The sequence below is a fragment of the Nuphar pumila genome, chromosome 3 (assembly GCF_984573655.1).
Source record: "Nuphar pumila chromosome 3, dmNupPumi1.hap1.1, whole genome shotgun sequence".
Classification (NCBI taxonomy): Eukaryota; Viridiplantae; Streptophyta; class Magnoliopsida; order Nymphaeales; family Nymphaeaceae; genus Nuphar; species Nuphar pumila.
Window position 1 is genome coordinate 111,140,186 of NC_143251.1, and position 25,060 is coordinate 111,165,245.

A 25,060-nucleotide genomic window follows, 5' to 3' on the forward strand; every position below is an offset into this window, starting at 1 on the left:
GGGGAAGGTCTAATCAGTGTCTCGGAGGTGCAACAAGAGCCATCCTCAGGGATGTTGTCCTCTCTTCAAGGGGATCTGCTACTAGTGTCAACAGCCTGAATACATCGCCTCTTATTGTCCGAACAACCCGGCAGTTCAGGGAGGACAACAATAGCAACAACAGCAGTAGCAACAACAGGCGCAGCGGAGGACGAACAACAGAGTATATGTTGCTACAGCTACCATGCAGGGCGATTAGGCCGACCTAATCGAAGGTATATTCGTAGTCGTTGACCACTATGCTCGTGTGGTGTTCGATTCGGGTGCTACCCATTCGTTTATTTCGTCTTTTTTTGCGGGTTTGCTTGACCTTGTTCCGTCTAGCCTAGAGAAGATTATCGATGTGATGTCTCCGATGGGTGTGTCTACTTGTTGTGGGAAGTATCTACCTGCAGTCTGAGTGGTCATCGAAGGGTATGAGTTACTGGACATGACCTTCTACGACATCATTCTAAAAAACAAAAACTAAAAGAGAAAAAAGAAAATATAAAAATAAATCTATCCTATTTAAAATAGTTGTTTCTAGAAACAACTATGTGAAAAGACCAAAATACCTTTATCGGGTATTGTACATATGTATATATATATATATATTAATATATAGGTGCTTTCATATATTTTAACGTATTGATAAGTGATTATAATTTTGGTCCTCAATAATTTAGTATTTAGTTTTTACCTTTGGAGATATGATCTTGTGAATATGGGTATTTGACTAGGGATGGCAGTGGACTAGGGGAAAGCGGAGCCCCGCCCCACCTCGCCCCGTTTGGACCGGGGATGAAGGGCATGAAACGGGGATGGAGGCGGGGATGAAGGTCAAAATTCATCCCCGTGCGGGGATGGACTTACACTTTCCCCCGCCCCGCCTCATCCCCGCCCCATCTCATCCCCGTTAATAAAATTACTAAAATATTTAAACCTAACTATAAAATTACAAGAAAACCATGTTAATATATACTAACTTACTAACCCTAATACTAACCCTAAATCGTTTGCAGCAGCAGCACCACATTCGTCGGCCCTCAACCCTCTCTCTCTGTCCACCATCGGCGACCATCATCGTCGGTGCCAGATTCGTCCACTAGCTTTGCAAGGGATGAGATCATATCAGGAGTGTATAATGGAAAGACTTTCAATCAGGTTGAGAACAAGGACAATGTGGTCATATCAGGAGGAATTTTGAGAATTTGAAGCATAGAGGACTCAGGAATAGCAGGATTTTGTACGCTGTTTTGGTCGATATCTATGGACAGTATGGGACCGACGAGTGTGTGGCAGCCATGAAAGCTGAAGGTTTCCCACCTTCTTCCTGTGTGTTTTGTGTTCTAGCAAATTCTTATGCTCAGTAGGTGTGTAAGCATCTCACACTTTGCCTGTGTTTATTATGTCTTCTATCACTATTATTTTCTTTAGTAATGAACACCACTTTTTTCTTTAATTTATTGTTGAAAGGTTTTTGCTATGACTGGATTAGCTTCCATATTTGCTTGATTGTTTGCATGTAATTCTCTCTTAGGTTTGTTGCAGAATGTCGTAACATTTATTTTTCAAAGTTCTAGGGCATAATTAAGGGTATGGATTTTACTTTGTTCAGAAACTGTATTCAAGTGTAGAATTTCAAAGCATGGCCATACATCTCGTATGTGAATTTTCTTGACGGAAAATCCTTGTGATATTTGACAAAATTTTCAGAAAAATATAGATAAAATCTTCACATAAATTTGAAAAATGTTATAGAAAATCAAAAACAAAAAACATGATATACGAATTTGTGATGAGATCCATGGCGGGGCGGGACGGGACGGGGGCGGGGAAGGGGATAATTTGTTTGAGACGGGGCGGGGGTGGAGGTCCAAAGTCCCCCCCGCCACTGGGATGGAGGTTAACTTTTTGAGACGGGGCGGGGGTAGAGACCTTGTCCCCCACCCCGGTCCACTGCCATCCCTATATTTAACTTATTGGATGTTTAAGAAATTATTTCAAAGCTATGTCACATAGGTGCAGGTGCGGCGATGCGGCACATTAAAAAAACTTGGGTGCGGGGATATATATATATATATATATATATATAATTTTTAACAGTTTTAAGTTAACACTATGTATATTTGTGTGCATTTATGTATTTGTATATATAATATAGATAAAAAATGGACTTGATTAGGGTTAACTGAATCTACTTTTGGATAGAAATGGACCTCAGTGTGGTTGAGTTCACCTAACACAAAGGAAGCTGTGTCCAAGTGTCGCACTCGCCTGAATGTGGGTGCGACGCGGGTGCGGTGCCCTGTTAGAAGAGTCCGTGTGACATAGTTTCAAAGTTATCTTAGTATTTTGTAGTTCTTGTTTGATGGGTTATCACATTTCTTAATTATTTAGAAATATTTTGATTTAAGTTTACTATTATATCTTTCTTTTAACTCTTGTTTCAATGATTATTAAAAATGTTTATGAAATATTTCTAAATAGTTTTTTTTTCTTTTCTCATCATTGTTTGAATTATTGTGATTTAAATAATTATTGTATTTTTTATATATTATATTTTTTGTGTTTTGGTATGTTTAACCATCCTCTTTCCATATGTATATATATCTAATATTATAATTATTTATTTTATTTTAATACCTATATACACACGCGCACATTGTGTCATTGCAAGAACTAAGAGAAGTCGTAGATTGAGCCAAAGTACTGTGGAGATTTGAAGATTAAAGTGCTTGGAATTCTAATGATGGTTGAAGTTTGAAGAAGCCTTGGAACTTGAGGATCTCATCTTAAAGATTATTTATAGAGGCATTTAAAGACCTTTTCTTATCTTATTTTTGCAAACTTTGGGGGAGGGTGTTAAGATAAATGTAATATTATGGTTTAGTTACCAAGGTATACTTAGGTATACTTATCATTGCTTCCTTTGTATTTGTTATTCTTTGTATCTTTTTGTTTTATACCTATTAGGTATTTAGTATTTAGATCAAGTATACTTAAATGTATACTTGTAATGTTAGAATATGTATTTTTTTATTTGTATTCATATGTTTATTTTTTAGTCATTATTTAATGAGTAATATTTTTGTAATTTTTATTTTTGTTCAAACTGTAACTGTTTTGACCAAGCTAGCCGTTAGGACTATGCTTAATGGCTAGTTGGAGGAGGTCCAACTAGCCACTAGGCTAGTCTCCTTTTCTCTCTCTCTCACTCCCTTTTATAAAGGGTGTGGATTGTGAAAATGTCTTCAAAGAGGCTATCTGTACAAAAGCACTAAGTTCTTGACGTGTGATGTGTGTACAAAGGCACAAGTAGAACACTTGAAAAAGTGTGCACAAAGGCACAAGATGAACACATACAATGAATCACAAATGCACAAAGACATAAAAATAAAAAGGAAATCTTTATTAAATGTGATTGAGCTTTTCCCAAAAAGCTTAAACTTTACAAAGGGGGTGAACCGCTATATATACATGTGAGGAGCCTTGGAGGGGCTCCATATAGATGTTGGAGCCCCTCCAACGGTCTGAATTCTGACCGTTGGAGGGGCCCAACGTCTATAGTGTGGGCCCCCCAATGGCTAAAATAAAGAAAGTTTTTAAAAAATAAAAAGGAAAATAATAAAAAAGGGAAAAAGAAATTACAAACATATTCAACATAGAATATGCATGAAAAAGAGGGAAAAACAATTTTACCCCCATTGGCTATTACAAGAGGAAAATTATATATATATATATATATATATAAATAGATAGATACATATACATATATATGTATATGTATCTCTCTCTCTCTCTATATAAATATATATGAGATACAATTTAACATGGATGTGTGTGTTTAAGTGAGAGAGGATGGATGTATATTGAGTGTAAGTGCACGAGTGTTGTAGTGAGGTTTTTCTTGTATATTTTTTGTGTTTATTTCTCATCAATAAAATGTTTAACTTTTTATATCTTGTTTCTTCTCTTGTATTTGCATGACTTATTGTATCTAGCCAAATGCATCTTTATAATGCATTTAGATTTTATCTATGTTATGTTTAGTTTCTTGTGTCTCTGGTTCGTACCATTTCGTGACAGGCATGCCATCCACATATTTTTTTTATGAAAGTGTTTCGTGATACATGTATATGATCTTTTATAATTTGAAATAACTGAAGCAGTCCAATCATTGATGATGCTTTCATATATTGTTGTATTAATTTTTTTCATGCTAATTTCATGACCACCTTTTATTACTAGCCCTTTCATTTTCTTTCTAGCTCTCTGAACTTCATTGGTCACTATCTCTGGATAAATTCTATTGAAGATACCATCTGGCTCAAGGAATTTTTGTTGGAATTCACTCACAGGGATGGTGCTGAAATTCCTTGGCAAGTAGATATGGATGTAATGGACTATTTCTTCACAAGTTTAGTTGACTACCTCGAACTTAAAAATGTTTATAACATATTTATCTTAAACCCCAAGCGCGATGCTAAACGTGGTCGCTATGGTTACAGGTAAGTACCTCTATGTCTGTTATATGTGAAGAATGGTGATGTACTCATACAAGTATGATTTAGCAAGTTGATGAATGAGAGTTTAGCTACGTGTTTGTCAAATTTACTGATGGCATTAAATCTTTGTATGCACAGAAGAGGATTATCAGAGTCAGAAATCAATCTCCTTAAGGAGGTGTGTTTTCATTATTTTCTTCTGCTTAAAGTTTTGATGGACAGTGAAATAGGTTTTATTAGATGGATTTATGATTTTTCAGATTTCTTGGTCTTGTTTATATTGTCCATGTTCATGACTGAACATGTCCCCTATTCCTGATTTCACTAAACTTGTCATCTAGAATACGGACTTGCGTACTAAGATTCTTCAGTCAGAAAGCTCAGAAGGAAATTCTTTTGGTAGGTCAATTTAGATATGGTATCCCCTTTGCTACAATGTTTGAGCAACTTGTCATATTTATGACGGTTTGGATACATGTTTCCTGTGCTAGCAGCTGTGATATTATTAGTTTAATAAGTGCTTTTTGTTTTCTAGATGTTGGTAAGGGGAAGAGGCCACTTTATGGAAAACATCCGATGCTTAAGTTTGCATGGACGACAACTGAAGACATCGACACTGTAGGTTTTCTCATTCTAGCTTGATTTTTGTGAGTTTTAGTAACTAGTTTTTCTTGATTTAATGGTTTGGTTGCTTATTATCTTTTATAGTGTCTGTGTTTGTTATTTATTTTTAGTTTTTCCTTATATAGTAAACAAAAATCTACCTTTGGTGTAACTTTAAATTGCCTTTCCCTTTAGTTTTTATCGGTGTGCTACTTGGTTAAGTCTCAAAGTTACTAGTGTGTAATAGAAGCGGAAGTACAAGAACAAGAACCACCAAGGGCATACAATAGCATAAACACAATGTGCACAAGCACAAGTCCACTATGGGACAATACAAAGAGCCAACAAAGGCTAAAGAGAGCACAAATTATAATAATAATCTTGTTATTAAACAAATGCTTAAGAGCCAAGCATTGCAGAATAAGGGGAGAACACACCCCTATATATACAACTAAAGAAGAGTAGAGGGGGACCATTGGGAGCTCCCAACGGTTATATTTTTGACTGTTGAGAGTCCACCCCAATGGCATTTTACAAAAAAGATACAACAACAACAACAACAACTACGCCTTCATCCCAAAACAATTGGGGTCAACGATATGAACAAAAAAAGAAATTCATTTTGGGTCTTCCACATGAATCCTTTTCCTCCAATCATTTCTATCCAATGCCATGTCCTTGGTGAGGTTCAAAGCATTCATATCCTTTCCTATCATCTCCATCCAAGTCTTCCTAGGCTTACCTCGACCTCTTTTAACTAATATATTTTCCCATTTCTCCAACCTTCTAACTGGAGCATCATTAGGCCTTCGCCGAATATGTCCAAACCACCGTAAACGATTCTCTCGCATCTTATTTTCAATGGGTGCAACACCTACCTTCTTACGTATCTCCTCGTTTCGAATCTTATCTTTTATTGTATTTCCACACATCCATCTAAGCATCCGCATCTCAACTACACTCATTTTTTGAATATGATGTCTCTTGGCAGCCCAACATTCCGTACCATATAGTAAAGCGGGTCTAATAGTCGTCCAATAAAACTTTCCCTTCAACCGCAATGGCATTCTACGATCGCACAACACTCCAGTTGCACTTTTCCATTTCATCCACCCAACCTTTATCCTATGATTTACATCTCCATCAATTTCTCCATACTTTTGAATGATGGATCCCAAATATTTGAAATAATCATTCACCGGTATTTCTTGCTCACCAAGCTTCACTACACTCCCATCACTACTTCGTTGCTTACTAAACCGACATTCCATATATTCAGTCTTACTCTTACTCAACTTAAAACCTCTAGCTTCCAATGTCTGTCTCCATAATTCTAACTTAGCATTAACCCCAGCTCTAGACTCATCAATCAAAACAATATCATCAGCAAACAACATACACCACGGTACATTTTCTTGAATTGATCTCGTAAGCTCATCCATCACTATCGCAAATAGGAAAGGGCTTAAAGCAGATCCTTGATGTAACCCAACCGTTATCGGAAAATTGGTTGTCACCCCTCCACAAGTGCAGACATTGGTTACTACTCCTTCATACATATCTTTAATTATACTAATGTACTTGAGAGAAACACCTTTCTACAACAACAACTACGCCTTCATCCCAAAACAATTGGGGTCAGCGATACAACAACAACAACTACGCCTTCATCCCAAAACAATTGGGGTCAGCGATATGAACAAAAAAAGAAATTCATTTTGGGTCTTCCACATGAATCCTTTTCCTCCAATCATTTCTATCCAAATACATGTCCTCGGTGTGGTTCAAAGCATTCATATCCTTTCCTATCATCTCCATCCAAGTCTTCCTAGGCCTACCCCGACCTCTTTTAACTAATATATTTTCCCATTTCTCCAACCTTCTAACTGGAGCATCATTAGGCCTTCGCCGAATATGTCCAAACCACCTTAAACGATTCTCTCGCATCTTATTTTACAAAAAAGATATAAAAAAAAAAGAAAGAAAGAAACTATTTATTACAATTTTATTACATATTGTGAAAAGATAAAAATACCCCTATAGGGCATTTAAATAAAAGTATATATGTATGTATATATAGATATATATGCATATGTATACATATATTTTAACACTCTTCTCAAACTTACGATGAAAAAACCAAAAGTTTGTTAAGGAGAAACATAAAACAAGGTGTAAGAAGAGCTTTGGTGAAAAAATCCGCAAGCTGATACTCTGATGTGACATACGAAAACATAATAGTTCCTCTCAGATATTCATCTCTGACATAACGACAATCCATCTCAATGTGTTTGGTATGCTCATGGAAGGTGTGGTTGCTTGCAATGTAGATTATACTCTTATTATCACAACACAACTTCGAAGAAGTTGAGATGATTACTCCTATATCTTTGAGAAGACTTTGTAATCATACAAGTTTCATTGTTGTCGTGGCCATTGCCTGACATTCAACTTCGGTTGAGGACAATGATACCTTTTACTTTTGCTGTTTTTTGCATCTCCACGAAATTAGAGAATCTCCTAAAAACACATAAAAACTTGTAGCTGAGATTCTATCATTAAGATTTCCTCCCCAATTAACATTTCTATAAGCAAGTAAATCTAGAGAAGATGAGAATAAGAAAAACCCTTTTGTTATAGTATTCTTGATGTATCCGATAATTCTTAACACAACACTCATGTGCATAGTGGTTGGAGTATGCTGAAATTGACTGACAGAATGAATTGCATGAGCTATATCCTATGTCACATGGGTGCGGGTGCGACACGGGTGCGGCACAATTTTAAAATTTTTGGACACGGGAACTCGGCTATATATATATATATTATTTTTTAAAAAAGTGCACATACACAACACAGTCTGTGTCTGTGTCTGTGTCTGTGTTTGTGTCTGTGCACAATTATTATTATTATTTTTTAGAAAAGTGCACAGACACAACACAGTCTATGACTGTGCACAGTCACAGCCACAACACAGTCCACCGTGCACAACACTGTGACTCTTTTTATATTTTTTTAAATAAAAAATATAAAAAAATCATTTTTTAGGGACAAATGGGCATTTTTGGACTCGGTCAAAGTTGACCGAGTCCAAATGTGGACGGACTCGGCCTCGACTCATTGACCGAGTTCGACTCGGCGTTGACCGAGTCCAGGCCGAGTCCGAAGCCGCACTCGTGTCCGCACCTGTGTCGGGGCGTGTCGACTCGGGTGCGGCACCTCCCTAGCCGAGTCCGTGTGACTTAGGCTATATCTGGTCTGGTGATGGATAAGTAGGTAAGTACCCCAATTAGTTGACGATAGCGTGTAGGGTTTTTAAGAAGAGTTCCATCTTCAAGTCGTAACTTAGCATTGATCACTTCTGGGGTTTCTACTTTCTTGTTATCTAAAATGCCAGACTTAGCGCAAATGTCAGTAATAAGCTTCATTTGAGACAAAATGTATCCCCTAGGAGAGTAGGCAACTTCGATGCCTAGAAAATATCTTAAAAAACCCAAGTAAGACATGTCAAAATTCTCTTTTAAAATATTTTTATTATCACTAACTCTCTGTTGGTCACTCCCAGTGATTATCGTATTATCTACACAAGGTAGAAGTATGGCTATTTTAGTACCTGTACTTTTAACAAAAGTGCAGTGTCAGTATAACAAGTATAAAAACTCAAAAAAACATGACACTACTAAATCTATCATACCAGGCCTTTAGGGTCTGTTTAAGACCATACAAGGCCTTCTTAAGTCTGAGAATTTTATCATTTTTAGTATTAATCTCGGTGGAGGGTTCATACAGACCTTCTCATTTAATTCCTCGTTAAAAAAAATATTTTTTACATCAAATTGATATATGGGCCATTTTTGAATGGATGCAACTGCCATGAGGGTCCTGACACTAGTCATCCTAGGTACTAGTGCAAATGTTTTCCCATAGTCAATCTCATATTCTTGTGAATATCCTTTGGTGACTAACTTAGCTTTATATCTTTCTTTTTAGGGTTTCATCACTCTTGGTTTTAACCTTAAAAACCCATCTACATCCTATAACTTTTATTCCTACGGGTAATGAAGTTATTTATCAAGTTTTAGCCTTTTTGAGAGCATCTAATTCTACATTAATTGCTTCAACCCAATGTGAAAGATTTTTAGCATCATTGTAGTGTGATGGTTCATAGTAGGAATGTAAGGCTATTAAACATGCTCTATAAGTTGGTGTCAAAGTATCATATGATACAAACCTATTAGGTGGGATAGAGACACAATTGGATCTCCTAAGTGAGGTTTCTTCTATAGAAGAATCATGCGTATATTTTTCTAAAGCACTTGGAGGATTCCTTTGCACATGCCGGGTACACGCTTGTATTGGTTTATCAATAATATTACCATTACTTGATGGTGATTCGACATTCTCAATATTAGAATGCCCATCATTATCACCATTATCACTCAAGGAATTATCATTTGAAGAAACATCACAAGATGTTAATTCTTCTTATGGTAAGAAATCAAATAAGAAGTTATAAATCACTTCCTCTTTTTCCTTAGTTATCTCAAATCCATTTTCATTTTTTGAAAAAGTCAATCCTTAGAAACATAAAGTTTGTTATTTTTGAAGTCAAAACATCTAAAGCCTTTTTTGTTTTCTTTGTAACCCATGAAGATACATTCAATGACTTTTGGAGATAATTTATCTCTTTTGTGGAAGAATACAAAACATTTGCAACGAAAAATTCTTAAACGTTTATAATCAGGGGTTCTTACAAATGGTTTTTTATATGGAGAAACATTTTGTAGGGATGATGAGGGCATTCTATTTATCAAATAAGTTGATATTAGAATGGCCTCGACCCAAAATTTTTTTGGAATGTTTTTAGAGATAAATAGGATTTTAGCGGTTTCCATATTATGTCTATGTTTTCTTTCGGCTAGCCCATTTTGTTGAGTTCTTGAACAAAATTTTTGGTGACAAATCCCATTTTGTTTTAAATAATTTTGAAATTCATTGGAAAGGTATTCACCACCTGAGTCGAATCTAAGGATGAAAATATTGTTTTGAAATTGATTTTTAATAATCATATAGAATTTTTTAAAATAAGAAAATACACTGGATTTGAGATTAAGAAAGTAAATCCACATGTACCTAGTGAACTCATCAATAAATGTAACATAATATGAGTAAAATCATCAATATTATAATGCCCATCATTATCACCATTATCACTCAAGGAATTATCATTCGAAGAAACATCACAAGAGGTTAATTCTTCTTGTGGTAAGAAATCAAATATGAAGTTATAATTCACTTCCTCTTTTTCCTTAGTTATCTCAAATCTATTTTCATTTTTTGAAAAAGTCAATCCTTAGAATCATAAAGTTTGTTATTTTTGAAGTCAAAATATCTAAAGCCTTTTTTGTTTTCTCCATAACCCCATGAAGATACATTCAATGCTTTTTTGAGATAATTTATCTCTTTTATGCAAGAGTACAAAATATTTGCAACCAAAAATTCTTAAACGTTTATAATCGGGGGTTCTTACAAATAGTTTTTTATATGGAGAAACATTTTGTAGGGATGATGAGAGCATTCTATTTATCAAATAAGTTGATGTTAGAACGACCTCGGCCCAAGAACTCTTTGGAATGTTTTTATTGATAAGTTATTTATCAAATATTTATTTATTGATTTTAGTGGTTTCTATATTATGTCTGTGTTTTCTTTCTGCTAGCCCATTTTGTTGAGTTCTTGGACAAAATTTTTGATGACAAATCCCATTTTATTTTAAATAATTTTGAAATTCATTGAAAAAGTATTAACCACCCAAGTCGGATCTAAGGATGAAAATATTGTTTTGAAATTGATTTTTAATAATCATATAGAATTCTTTAAAATAAGAAAATACATCGGATTTGAGATTAAGTAAATTTACACATACCTAGTAAAATCATCAATAAATGTAACATAGTATGAGTATACTCCTTTTGATATGATCGGAGAAGACCCCCAAACATTCGAGTGCATTAATTCAAAAGGTATTTTAGAGACAAATGATCTATTTGGAAATGAAATAACTTTCCTTTTTCCAAAAATACAATCCTTGCAAATTAAATCTTTCTCATTACAAAAATTTTCCCCAAAAGGAAAAAGATACATCGTTAAATAGCTTGGATGTCCAAGTCTTTTATGCCAAGTTTCAATGTCTTTATCTTGAACATAATTACAAAATGATTTTGACGAGAGATTTAAAGAATCCATAAAGTAGGGATCTACTCTCCTATGACCTTGCCCAATCCGCTTCCCAAACCGAAAATCCTGCACGAATCAACCCTTAAATGAGATGGAGATTTCATACCCTGAGAAATTGAAAATGATTGAAATTTAATTTAGTATAACTCTATTTTTTGGAACACAAATTTTGAGGGGAGATTTAAAGAATCCATGAAGTAAAGATCTCCTCTTCTGTAGCCTTATCCAATCCACTTTTCGGACCGGAGATCCTGTACGAAACAACCCTTAAATGAGAAGGAGATTTCACACCCATGATCAGATATTTGAGAAACTGAAAAAATATTTAAATTTAATTTTGGAACAACTCTAATTTTTGGAACACAAAATTTTTGAGAGGAATTTAAAGTTCCTATACTTTTAATTTGCAAGGATGTTCCATTGGCAATGAAAACATGTGAAGTTTTTGAATTAGTGCACAACTCAGACAATTTTCATGTGAAGTCATATGAAAAGAAGCTCCCGAGTCAAGGATCCATAAACACATATCGGGAGGAGAGGATGATGCTATCACGACTCTCGAAGTTGATAAAAATTTAAGTAGTTGGAGTGCATTCAATAGTTGAGTAAGTGAAAAGTGTCTCCTCTTCCAATGAATTCTTCTCTTTGGTGTAGTTTCTTTATTGGAAGTATCATTGAGTTTGGGACAATTAGGCCTTTTGTGTACCGATTCATGGCAATGGTGGAAAATAGCTTTCCTATAGTCACTATTATAGTTATTTTGCCTCCCAAAGTAAGGAGGCTATAAGATTTCACATGATTGCCCGGTTTAGAGACGACCAATACTTCATCTCTCCCTTTAACCATACCAAGACGGGTTTCTTTTTGGCAACCGCTGTCACAAAATTGTGCGGATTCTAATACACTTCAGGATAATCTCCAAAACTCAAAACATTATACATTTGATCAACAAACTTGAGAATTAAAGGATACACATCAAAATATAAATAAATATTTTTATTCATAAAGGACATGAAAAAAATACAAAGTAAAATTGCATTCAAGCCTCTATGCAATACTTTATAGAATAATAATACACAACCTTAATACTACCCATCACTCTCTCAACCTTATACATTCACACACACCCTTTATTTATAGAGGAGAAAAGGATGAAGAAGTAAAGGAGATAAGGAGAGGAAGTGTAATGACCTTAACTGACCCTTGTAAAAATAGTAGATTTTTTTTAAACATTTGCGGAAATCACTCCCAAGGATCCATGGCGTATCACAGATTTAATATACCAAACCACAAACCATACAGTGCATTGAATCAAACTGGAGTAATAAATCAAATTTTATTTATTAAATCAATAAGTAGTCATAGAACATAAGAGTTGACTATATCAAAATCCATGCTATCTGTCAGAACTCAGGCACCAGTCACAAGTCTCGCAGTCTCCAGCTAGATAGTTCAAGACATCATTGAGCATCTGCGCATGTAAAATAGTTTTAAGAAAACGGGTAAGAATCGAAGTCCTCGTATGAATTCCTTTAAAAATCCAAACAGTAAAGGAAATAGCATAAACAAATTCATGTATAAATTTTAGAGGAATATCACAAACAATAGCTTACCACAATTATCTTACTATTCAATCCTTCAACCAAATATCATGCAACAACCAAATATAAATATCAGCATGAACTGATGCTGAACAATAAAATATGCATGATTAAATGCACATGCATGAATAACTTATCAAGTTATGTATTGGAGTTGCTTTTTGCATGCATTTCCTATTAAATGCATACAAATTTAATTTTTACTTTTCCTTAAACCTACAAATACTTAAAATGGGCACAATTTCCAAAGTTAAGTTAGATTTTCAGTCGTAGCTTAACATATAATTTGTATTTTATTACTGAATTTTACACTTGTTCCTTGACCGATATCAAGAATCCTCACCTTCTATCGGAACATTATGAATCCTCACCTAATGCTGGGACATTAATGAAAATTCTCAACTATTGCCGCCACTTTCTTGGTATACCAATAACTACAACTGAGTCAACACCACCACCTCAGGCAAAGTAGCTGAAATCTTTCTAAAATCGTGGCCGGGAGGTGAACCGTCGTATCGGGTTTAAGGGCACAATCACACACAGAGTTTTAGTATCCTCACGGTCTCTCATGACCGCCGTCCAATATTCTCACACTGTGGAAGGGACATTAAGGAAGAGATTAATTATATTGTTTGGTCTCTTTTACCATTTCAACACAATTTCAAGTTCTTTACGCAAGAACCGTTTTGCAAATTCACTTGCAAAACAAACAATTTCGGGCTTTAACCCATCACAATTTAACAATGTAATTAAATTTGAAAAACAAAAAAATTTCAGAAATAAATTTTGCAATGCATAAATAAAATCAACAATATTTGGAGCAACACATTCTCTTGGCCTACACGACCTGTAGTGGTTCACATCTGATCACTCACATATCTCAAAAGTGATTTATGTAAAGTGCAAAATTTTAGTGAACATGCAACATACACACACACTTTCCAAACATGTTCACAATGCACATTCAAAACACAAAAAAATGCACATTAAGCCAAGTACATACACATGTGAATATAAGCTTGCAGACCATATTATTCATAATTAGATCCATGCATATGATCACAGTCATGCAAACATGAAATTATTTTCAAATTCATGCGTAGGATATGCACCATTGCAAACTGATCAATTTAAGATCAGATTTATGTATCAGCTCATAAAATGCGTATTCCAATCATAAACATGTACATGACCATTTTCATGTACGTAAATCGGCTTTGCAGAAAATTTTCAAGTGTCGATTAGATTTATGTACATACTCAAATCACGTACACAAATCGGTAAAACAGAAAATATCATTGTGCTGGTCATGTACATGATTAGATTGATCTACATGTATCGACCATCAGAAAACTAGCCACACTTGTTCCAATTCATGTACATGATTAGAATTATGTACATGTATCGACGATATCAAGAGATGTGCAATCCATGGATCAGATTCATGTACCTGAATCAACCACTCAAAAAAACAAACATATCACAGCTGGTCTGATGCCAGACAAGAATGTACACATAAACCGCAGCTGGTCTGATCCATGTACATGATTAGCATCATATACATGGGTCAGCCAGACTAAAAAACCAAGCCTCATTGGCTTTACAAAATTCGGCAATGTTGGCACATATCTTGAGATCAACATTGTTCATAAACTATGCAAGAATCTTGGCGTGATTACTTTTCCAATCCTCTACCTTAGTTTGATGATCTTGAATAGCTTTCATATGTGCATCACCTTATAAGGCTTTCTCTTGATCTCCTTTTTTCTTGGTGAGTTTAAGTTGCGGCTTTGTGATGGTGCTTGTCACATATCCCCAAAGTTTTTTTTGTCCTTTGAGGTTATTTTTCATTGTGGATGCCCACACAATGTAGTTGGATCCATTGAGCTTGAAGGATAGGTCAATCTTTTGTTTATGCTCCATCTTGAGTGGTAAAAGAGAGAGGGAGAACGAGAACAAAGTAAGTAGAAGGAAATGTCCATTTGAGTCACCACGAACACCATGAACACTTGATGATGTTTTCACACGATTACCAACACTTAGTGGCCACTATCTACAAGACCAAGAGCACTATTGCTCTGATACCATGTAATAAAGTAAGCGGAAGTACAAGAACAAGAGCCAAGAAGGTCATACAATAGCACAAACGCAATGTACACAAGCACAAGTCCACTATGGGACAATACAAAGAGCCAACAAATGCTAAAGAGAGCACAAAATATAAAAATAATCTCTTTATTGAACAAATGCTTAAGCACCAAGCATTGAAGAATAAGGGGGAATACACCCCTATATATAGAACTAAAGGAGAGTAGATGGGGACCTCCCAACGGTCATATTTGACCGTTGGAAGTTCCAACGACTATTGTCAATTTGACCATAGAGCCCCCAATGGCATTTTACAAAAAAGATAATAAAAAACAAAAATAAAAAAAGAACTGTTTATTACACATTGTAAAAAAACAAATACCCCTATAGGGCATTTACCTATATAACTAAATATATGTATGTATATATAGATATGTACATGTATACATATATTTTAACAGAGTGATGGGAAAAAATTAGAATGATGGCACTGCAGTATCTTGTTGAGTGATTATGTTAAAACCTATGTTGGTGCAGGTTGAATGGTCAAATGTCTTTTCAGATGTTGTAAAAGATGTCGAGAAATTATACCAAGGAAATGATGCTGCTTCCATAGTTTACAACATTGGTCAAAGGGTACTAATGTTTCCATTTTTGAGTTTCAGATATTGCTGATTTATGAAAATGTGATGGTTAACATATTGCCCTGAATCTGGTCATATTTGTTTGCTAGATATTAAATGGTAAAAATGAGGATATGAAGCTTCTCTTTGAGAAGGAACTCAAATCTGGAGAATTTAGTGGTCTTCATCCTGAATGTCTCACTGACACATGGATAGGGAGAGATAGGTTTGTGATATCCTGTAAGATTGCATACTGTGCATTTAATCAAAGTTTCTGTGGTTTCTGCATTGTGATTCTTTTTTTTCCTACTATTATTTATTATGTTTGCTATCTGTGCCAGATGGGCATTTATCGATTTGAGTGCTGGTCCTTTTGCATGGGGTCCTGCTGTTGGTGGGCAGGGTGTTCGTACAGACCTTAGTTTGCCAAATGTTGGGAAAACTGTTGGTGCTGTCGCAGGTAATTATGTTGACATAATGTTTGGTTTTGATTGAAACACTGTTTTTTGTGTTGGTAGTTCTGTTAGCTTATCAGTATCAATTTTCGATGTAGAATGGAAACAATGTTTACAAAAATGTTTGGTGCTAATAAATTGGTGTAACATTAGTTTGTTCCTTCTAGAATATACCTTCAGAAAAGACTTCTGAGTGACATACTATTGAGCATGTTGTTCCTGTTTTTGTGGATCTGTATTCCCTCTGAGTTGTTTCTCTCCATCTTACTACAAAGATAAAAAGAAGTGGTGTAACTAGCTGAATTCTACAGTAAGACCGCATGCCTTTGTTGGCAATATGCACATACTGATAAATATAACACTTCTGCAAAATACTGCTGTGAAATTAAAGAATCCAACTTGTTCTGGGCTGCTTTGTGTGTTTCAAGTGACATTGCCAGGATATAGGTTGTTTATAGAAATCAGATTGCCCACATAGCCATGTAAACTTGAAACTTTACACTATTTTTGTAATGAGATCAAGAACTTCTCACACACCTCAAGCAAGAGGTAAATACAATTACAAACCCACAGAAAGGGGTAAAAAACACAATAGCCAGCCACTTAGGGCTTAGAGAAGTAAACACAAACACAATAGCCAGTTAGGTCCCTAGAGAATCACAACATAAAAAATAAGGTCTTTATTGAGAACTAAATGCACACAAAATGCATTGGATTACAAGGGGCTCAAGGCCCATATTTATATACAAAAAGAGGGAGTGAGACTCCCAAGATATGGCTGTTGGGAGCTCCCTACCGGCTAGAAATCTTTTCTAGCTGTTGAGAGCTCCCAACAACTATAAATCTGTTGTATTGTCAAGAACAAAAATGCCCTTGACAATATAACAATGTACAAAAAACTAAATAAATAAATAAAAAAGGCTCCCTAATGGGCGACACCTATTACTGGCCAAAAGACCAAAAATATCTCTGGACTGTGATACATATTACAGTCACACACACACACACACACACACACACACACACACACACACATATATATATATATATATATATATATATATATATATATATATATATATATATATATATATATATATATATATATATATATATATATATATATATTCTAACACCCTCCTCAAACTCACGGAATGACAACCGAGAGTTTGCCAAGAAGAGAGTGGAATCTAGGAGATGGTAGCACTTTGGTGAAAAAGTCTGCCAGTTGATACTTAGATGGCACATATGGTAAAGTGATGGTCTTCTCCAGGAATTGTTTATGGACATAATGACAATCCATTTAGATATGCTTGGTTTGCTCATGACATGTATGATTGCTTGCAATATAAACAACACTCTTGTTATCACAACATAATCTTAAGGGTACAAATATAAAATCCCTAGGTCTTCAAGTAACTGTCGCAACCACACCAATTCAGAAGTCGTAGTGGTCATGACACCATATTTGGCTTCTGTGGGGGATAGAGACACTTTTTGTTGTTTCTTGCATCTCCAAGATATCAAGGAATCACCTAAAAAAAATACAAAACCCAGTGGTTGAGCGATGATCAATTACATCTCCTCCTCAATAAGAGTCAATATATGCAATAACATCTAATGGGGATGCAGATAATAAAAGTAAACCATGATTAATAATATTTTTAACATATCTAACTATTCTCATTACAACACTCATATATACTATAGTAGGAGAATACTAAAACTGACTAGCAATATAAATAGCATGAGAAATATTAGGACAAGTAATAGAAAGGTAAGTTAAGGTGTCAATCATTTGGCGATATGGAGTTGAATTTTTCAGAGGTTCTCCATCATCTTTCTTTATTTTTGCATTGATGACCTATGGCGTGTCCACTCGCTTTTCATCCGTAAGACCTAACCTTTCAACTATCTCAGCTGCATACTTAGTCTGAGACAAAAAATTCCCTCGAGGTGAGTAAGCAACTTCTATCCCAAGAAAATATCGAAGAAAACCAAGATCTATCATATCAAAGTTCTATTTGAGAACATCCTTGATATGACTAACTCCATGTTTATCACATCCTGTGATAATCATATCATCTATATAGAGAAGTAAAATAACTATACCTACATCAGAGGACTTAACAAACAAGCCAATATTAGTATAACAAGATCTAAATCTTAGTTGAACCATATTATCACTAAAACGCTCATACCAAGCCTTAGGAGCTTGTTTTAGACCATACAAAGCCTTTCACAATCGAAGAACTTTTCCATGTGCCAAACCTAACCTAGGTGGAGGTTCCATATAAGCTTCTTTATTAAATGTTTCATTTTCAAATGCATTTTTAACATCCATTTGAAAGATAAACAAATTTTTAATAGATGCTATGATGATGAGAGTTCGAACTATGGTCATTCTAGCTACTAGGGCAAAGGTTTCCTCATAATCTATTCCATATTCTTGACTATACCCTTCAGCTATTAGCCAAGCTTTATACTTTTCTAGTGATAATCACTTTTGGTTTTAATTTTATAGATCCATCTACACCCTATGGTTTTCTTTCCTATAGGTAATGATTGAATCTCCTAAGTTTTAACCCTTTCTAAGGTTTCTAATTCATTATTCATGGTTTTAATTCGTTCATGATGATTTTTGACCTCATTATAGGAGGAGGGTTTAACATAGGAGTGTATGGCCATAAGATAGGCTCTATAGTGGGGTTCAAAGGACTCATTGGAAAAATGAAAGCCATTTTTTATCAAGAGAGAACTTTTGTTACTTTTAAACCACTTGAGTTAATACATTTTGATGTATGGGGTCCTGCTCCGGTTGCTTCAAAATTATTATGTGATATTTGTGGATGATTATTCCCATTTCTCTTGGATTTACTTTCTTAGGCACAAATATGAAGCATTTGAAACTTTCAAAAACTTTTATAACTTTGTAACAAATCTTCTTCAAACTAATATCTTTATTTTTCGATCTGATTTAGGAGGAGAATTTATGTCAAAAGACTTTGATTTTTTTTTGAAAAATCGCGGTATTGTTCATTAAGGGTCTTGTGCTAATATGCTTCAACAAAATAGTTTGACCAAAAGGAAACATAGGCACATATTGGAAACCACTAGAGCATTACTAATTTCTGAACATATTCCAAAATATTTTTAGGCTAAAGCTACACTTATCGTTGTCTACCTCATAAATAGACTACCTCATCCAAGCTTTAGAACCTTTCACCCTATGAAAAACATTATAAAACTCCTCCAGATTATTTCAGATTAAGAACTTTTGGATGCAAATGCTTTGTTCTTGCAAATAAAAATGATAAACTTTCTCCAAGAGCTATTCCTTGTATTTTCCTTGGATATAATGAAAACCAAAAAAAGATTTATACATTTCAAGAAATGTTACTTTCATGGAACAAGAAAGTTTTTTTGATAAAATTGTGCCTAACAAAGAAAATGGTTATTTATTTATGGAGATTACTCCTAATTTAATTGTCCAATAATACTATTTGTGTTATGAATGATAAAACTCAATCTGATATTCAATGTGGTGAGACCCATGACATAGTTGACCAACCTACTATGATTCAATATAGCGGAATAAGAAAGGATAATGATCATTCAAATGCATTAGAAAAATACTCCAACATAGAGAACTAAGACTCTAACCTTCTTAGAAAATCTGATAGGACACATAGACCCCTTGATAGATTCGTATCTCATGAATCCTTTACTCTTCACTACATAGCCTGTCTTGCCAAGATTTTCTCCTATTTTGAACCCTCTACTTACAACCAAGCCAAAGACTCCTGAATGGAGACATGCTATGAGTGAAGAAATAAAAGCTTTAGAAAGTTCCAAAACTTGGGATGTGATAGATGTACCATATGGGAAGAAAACAATAGGTTGTAGATGGGTATTCAAGGTCAAAAGCAAAAGTGATGGAAATTTAAAAATATAGAAGGCTAGATTAGTGGCTAAGGGTTACTCACAGGAATATGAAATAGAATATGATGAAACATTTGCCCCTAACTAAGATGACTATTGTTAGAACACTTATAGCAGTAGCCGCTATTAGGTGTTAACCAGTCTACCAAATGGATGTCACAAATGCTTTTCTTAATGGGAAATTGAAAAAAGAAGTTTATATGGATCCACCACTTGAATATGAGGTTTTTATTGGTAAAGTGCTTCACCTGAAGAAAACATTGTATGGTCTTAAGCAAGTTTCAAAAGTTTGGTATGATCGTTTTAGCTTTGTTATGCTTAAACTTGGCTTTACTCACATTGCTTTGTTTATTAAGAAGTCTAATGCAGGTGTCGTTATTCTAGTTCTCTATGTTGATGACAAGATCATAACTAGAGGAGACAAACATGGAGTATGTTTTATTAAACGTGTTCTTAAGCAAAATTTTGAAATAATTGAATTAGATTTTTTGACGTATTTTTTGGGGATTGAAGTAGCTTACTCTCCTCGTGGTTATATACTGACTCAATCTAAGTTTGCTTCTAAGATTATTGATAGGTCTGAAATCACTGATGAAAAAAAAAGTAGACACCCTTGAAATAATAAATGCCAAAACGAAGATTGATGATTGGACTCCCTTGGATGACCCTACGCCGTATCGTCAGATGATTGGTGCCCTAACTTATTTGATTATTACTAGACTTGACATCTCTCATGCAGAAATGAAATGGGGATCTTCGAAACACGAGCTTAGATTCACAAGGGCAAGCGTCAAGAATGACACTAAAGCATAACCCTTAAAAAGGGTATAACTGGAAACAAAATAAAAATAAAAATGTATTCTTTATTGATATGAAAAACCAATTGCTTAAGAAGCATTGTAATAAAATACAAGAGGGGTTGCACCCCTTTATATACACAGTTGAAAGATGACTCAATAGAGCGGTTGGACTGGTGTCAGTCCAACAGCTCTGGACAGGACTTGACTAGCAACAGTCATTCTAGTTCAAACTGAACTAGATGACATAAAGACAAAAAATAAAAATAATGGAAAAAAATTACAGAAAAGAACGAAATGAAAAATATATTTTATATATATATATAATAATATAATATTATTATATATATGCACAATTTTACATTTTAACACTCCCCCTCAAACTTACGGTACAATGAGTGAAAGTTTGTCTAAGAGAAAGTGAAATCGGGGAGTAGCGAGAGGCTTTGCAAAGAAGTCTGCTAACTGATATTCTGAAGTGACATATGGCAGATCAATTATCCCGTGTAGATATTCCTCTCTGACGTAGTCACAATCCATTTCGATGTGTTTGGTGCGTTCGTGGAATGTTCTGTTATTGGCAATGTAGATCGCACTTTTGTTGTCACAACACATTTGTGAAGCCTTTGTTGCTTCAACTCCCATGTCAGCAAGCAGTCGTCGGAGCCAAACTACTTCCATGGTCGTGGTTGCCATGGCTCTGTATTCAGCTTCGGTGGATGAGAGAGATACCTTCTGTTGCTTTTTACATCTCCACAAGATCAATGATTCCCCTAAAAAGACACAAAAGCCAGTGGTTGAGTGTCTGTTATTGGGATCACCTCCCTAATCAACATCAATATGTGCAATTAAATCAAGAGAAGATGAGGAAGATAAGAAAAGTCCTCGTGAAAGAGCGGACTTGATGTATCTGATAATACGCATGACTGCTCCCGTATGAACAGAAGTAGGAGCATGTTGAAATTGACTTGCTGTGTGAACAACATGTGCTATATCTGGTCTGGTAATGGATAGATAGGAAAGTGCCCCGACAAGCTGTCTGTAAGGAGTAGGGTCTGCAAGAAGTTCTCCATCATCAATCTTCATTTTAACATTAACAACTTTTGGAGTGTCAACTTTCTTATCATCAATAATACCAGACCTGAAAACAATATCAAAAGCCAATTTAGTCTAAGATAATAAATATCTTCTAGGAGAATAAGCAACTTCAATGCCTAAAAAATATCTTAACAAGCCCAAACCAGTCATTTCAAAATGAGATTTAAGAAGTGTTTTGATTATTTTGACTCTCTGTTTATCGCTTCCGGTGATGATTATATCATCCACATAGAGAAGAAGCACAATGATCCCTCCATCAGAATTCTTAATAAACAAAGCAGTGCCAGTTAAACAAAATTGAAAACCAATATCAATCATAACATGACTAAACCTATCATACCAAGCTTTTGGTGCTTGTTTAAGTCCGTAAAGAGTTTTTTATAAGCGAAGGACTTTACCCTTAAGAATACTTAGACCAGGAGGGGGTTCTATGTATACTTCTTCAACTAGCTTTCCATTTAAAAAAGCATTTTTGACATCCATTTGAAAAATAAACCATTTTTTGATATAAGCTAAGACAATTAAGGTTCAGACAATTGTCATACGAGCCACTGGAGCAAAGGTTTCTTCATAATCAATCCCATATTCTTGGGCATAACCTTTGGCTACTAAACGGGCTTTATATCTTTCAAGAGTACCATCACTCTTGGTTTTAATTTTATAAACCCATCGACATCTTATTGGTTCATATAGTACGGAATGTTGGGCTGCCAAGAGACATCATATTCAAAAAATGAGTGTAGCTGAGATGCGTATGCTGAGATGGATGGTGGAAATACAATAAAAGATAAGATTCGGAACGAGGAGATACGTAAGAAGGTAGGCGTTGCACCCATTGAAAATACGATGAGAGAGAATCGTTTACGGTGGTTTGGACATATTCGACGAAGGCCTAATGATGCTCCAGTTAGAAGGATGGAGAAATGGGAAAATATATTAGTTAAAAGAGGTCGGGGTAGGCCTAGGAAGACATGGATGGAGGTGATAAGAAAGGATATGAATGCTTTGAACCTCATCGAGGACATGGCATTGGATAGAAATGAATGGAGGAGAAGGATTCATGTGGAAGACCCATAATGATTTTCTTTGTTGGTTCATATCGCCGACCCCAATTGTTTTGGGATGAAGGCGTAGTTGTTGTTGTTGTATCGACATCCTATAGTTTTCTTCCCTGGAGGAAGATCTTGAATATTCCATATAGAAGCCTTTTCAAGTGCATCTAATTCAGCTTTCATGGCTTCTATCCATTTGATATCATTTTTTGCTTGAAAATATGCGGATGGTTCTTCATATGAGTGAATTAATGCAATAACCGCCCTATATGTAGGTAAGAAAGACTCGTATGATACAATCTTTCCTGGAGGCCTCGAGACTCGGGATGATTGTCTAGTTGGAATGTTAGAATATTTTTCAAGTGCACATGGAGGATTAGACTCTTGTCTATCTCTGTGAACTTCTTCATTTTCAACATTAAGATCAATAATTCTTTGATCATCATCAAAGTTACAGTCAAGGTCATATTCATCTGATGTTGATGTTAGATCTAGCAAAAAGAAGTACTCAGTGACGTCTTTTAATTTTCTAAAATCAAATAACCTCTCATTTTCAAGAAAGGAAACATTTCTAGACACATATAATCTATTATTTTTTAAGTCAAAACATCTATTTCAGCATATCCTAAAAAGGCACAGGGAATCGCACGAGGGAAAAGTTTATCATTTTTGTTAGTAAATATAAAACATTTGCACCCAAATATTCTTAGTCTAGAGTAGTCTGAAAAAATGTTCATAAGTTTTTCAATGGGAGTGATATTTTGTAACGAAGAAGATGGCATCCTATTAATGAGATAGGTGACAGTTAAGGCACCTTCTGCCCAAAAGTCTTTCGGGACTTGATTTGCTATTAATAAAGTCCTAGTGGTTGTTAAAATATGTGTATTATCGTCATTTGTAATCTCGTATATATTTATATTCATATATATATATATATATAGATATACATATATATATATGTATATGTATATCTATATATATATGAATATAAATATATATTCTTTATTCACCCAAAAGGGTATTTCTGTAAATTCCTGTTTTGCGCATATTCCACTTTGGAATATTGCTTGTAATTTTCCATTTTTATTTTTTATTTTTCTTCTTTTTTCCCTTTTTAGTTTTCGGCTTTTGTGCCACATAGGGAGGCTCCCCAAAGAGTCGTTGGGGAGCCTCCAACGGTCACATATGTGACCGTTGGGGGCTCCCCCCCAACGACTCTCTTGGGAGCCCCCTTTGTGGCTCCTTTTCTTGCTTATAAATAGGGGCTCTCCCCTTTGTATTTTTTCACTTCTTGAGGGAGCTTATGCTCCATTGTAATGGGGTTTTTACCCCTTGTCCATTGTTTCTTCAATGATATGCAACTTATGACTTTATGTCATATTTTTCCCTTTTTATGGGTTTTATGGGTTAGCACATTATGTGCTTGTGTTGTTTCCCTTTAATGGGTATATTTGCACTTCACGTGCATAAGTATGGGTTCATTATTGAACCCAGTGTATTCCAACTCACTTTCTAATAGTGGTTTCTATAATATGGCGATGTTTTTGTTCTGGTAGTCCATTTTGTTGAGGTGTATAAGGACAAAATCTTTGATGTGTGATGCCATGCAATTTAAGATAATTTTGAGAATCTGTGGATAAAAACTCTCCCCTGAATCTGTGCGAAAAATAGTAATATCATTTTGAAACTTGTTTTTAACCATATTATGAAAAGTTTGAAAGTATAAAAATACTTCAGACTTATGTTTGAGAAAGTAAATCCACGTATGTCGAGAAAAATCATCGGCAAAAATAATATAGTAAACAAATCCTCCTTTAGAAATTACTGGTGCAGGACCCCAAACATCCGAGTGTATTAATTCTAGTGGTCTTGAAGAGAAAAAGGTTCTGTTCTGAAATGGTAATCTTTTCATTTTGCCGAGAATACAATCTTTACAATCAAATGATTCAGAGTTACAAAATTTTCCTAGATTTGGAAAATGTTGGATTTTGGCTATGTATGGGTGACCAAGTCTCTTATGCCACAGTTCCAACTCTAT

At 34.9% G+C, this 25,060-nt stretch overlaps 1 protein-coding gene across 1 annotated transcript in view; it reads left to right on the forward strand.

Annotated features, from left to right (window-relative positions):
* The window catches only part of LOC149843295 (uncharacterized), a 92,817-nt gene that overhangs the window by 26,067 nt on the left and 41,690 nt on the right, over positions 1-25,060 (forward strand). Inside the window, exons 7-13 of the mRNA XM_089999706.1 lie at positions 4,380-4,529; positions 4,665-4,704; positions 4,868-4,925; positions 5,062-5,144; positions 15,593-15,691; positions 15,789-15,904; positions 16,020-16,138. Of these exons, the coding sequence (XP_089855832.1) occupies positions 4,380-4,529; positions 4,665-4,704; positions 4,868-4,925; positions 5,062-5,144; positions 15,593-15,691; positions 15,789-15,904; positions 16,020-16,138 (665 nt within the window). The remainder of the gene's footprint in view (positions 1-4,379; positions 4,530-4,664; positions 4,705-4,867; positions 4,926-5,061; positions 5,145-15,592; positions 15,692-15,788; positions 15,905-16,019; positions 16,139-25,060) is intronic.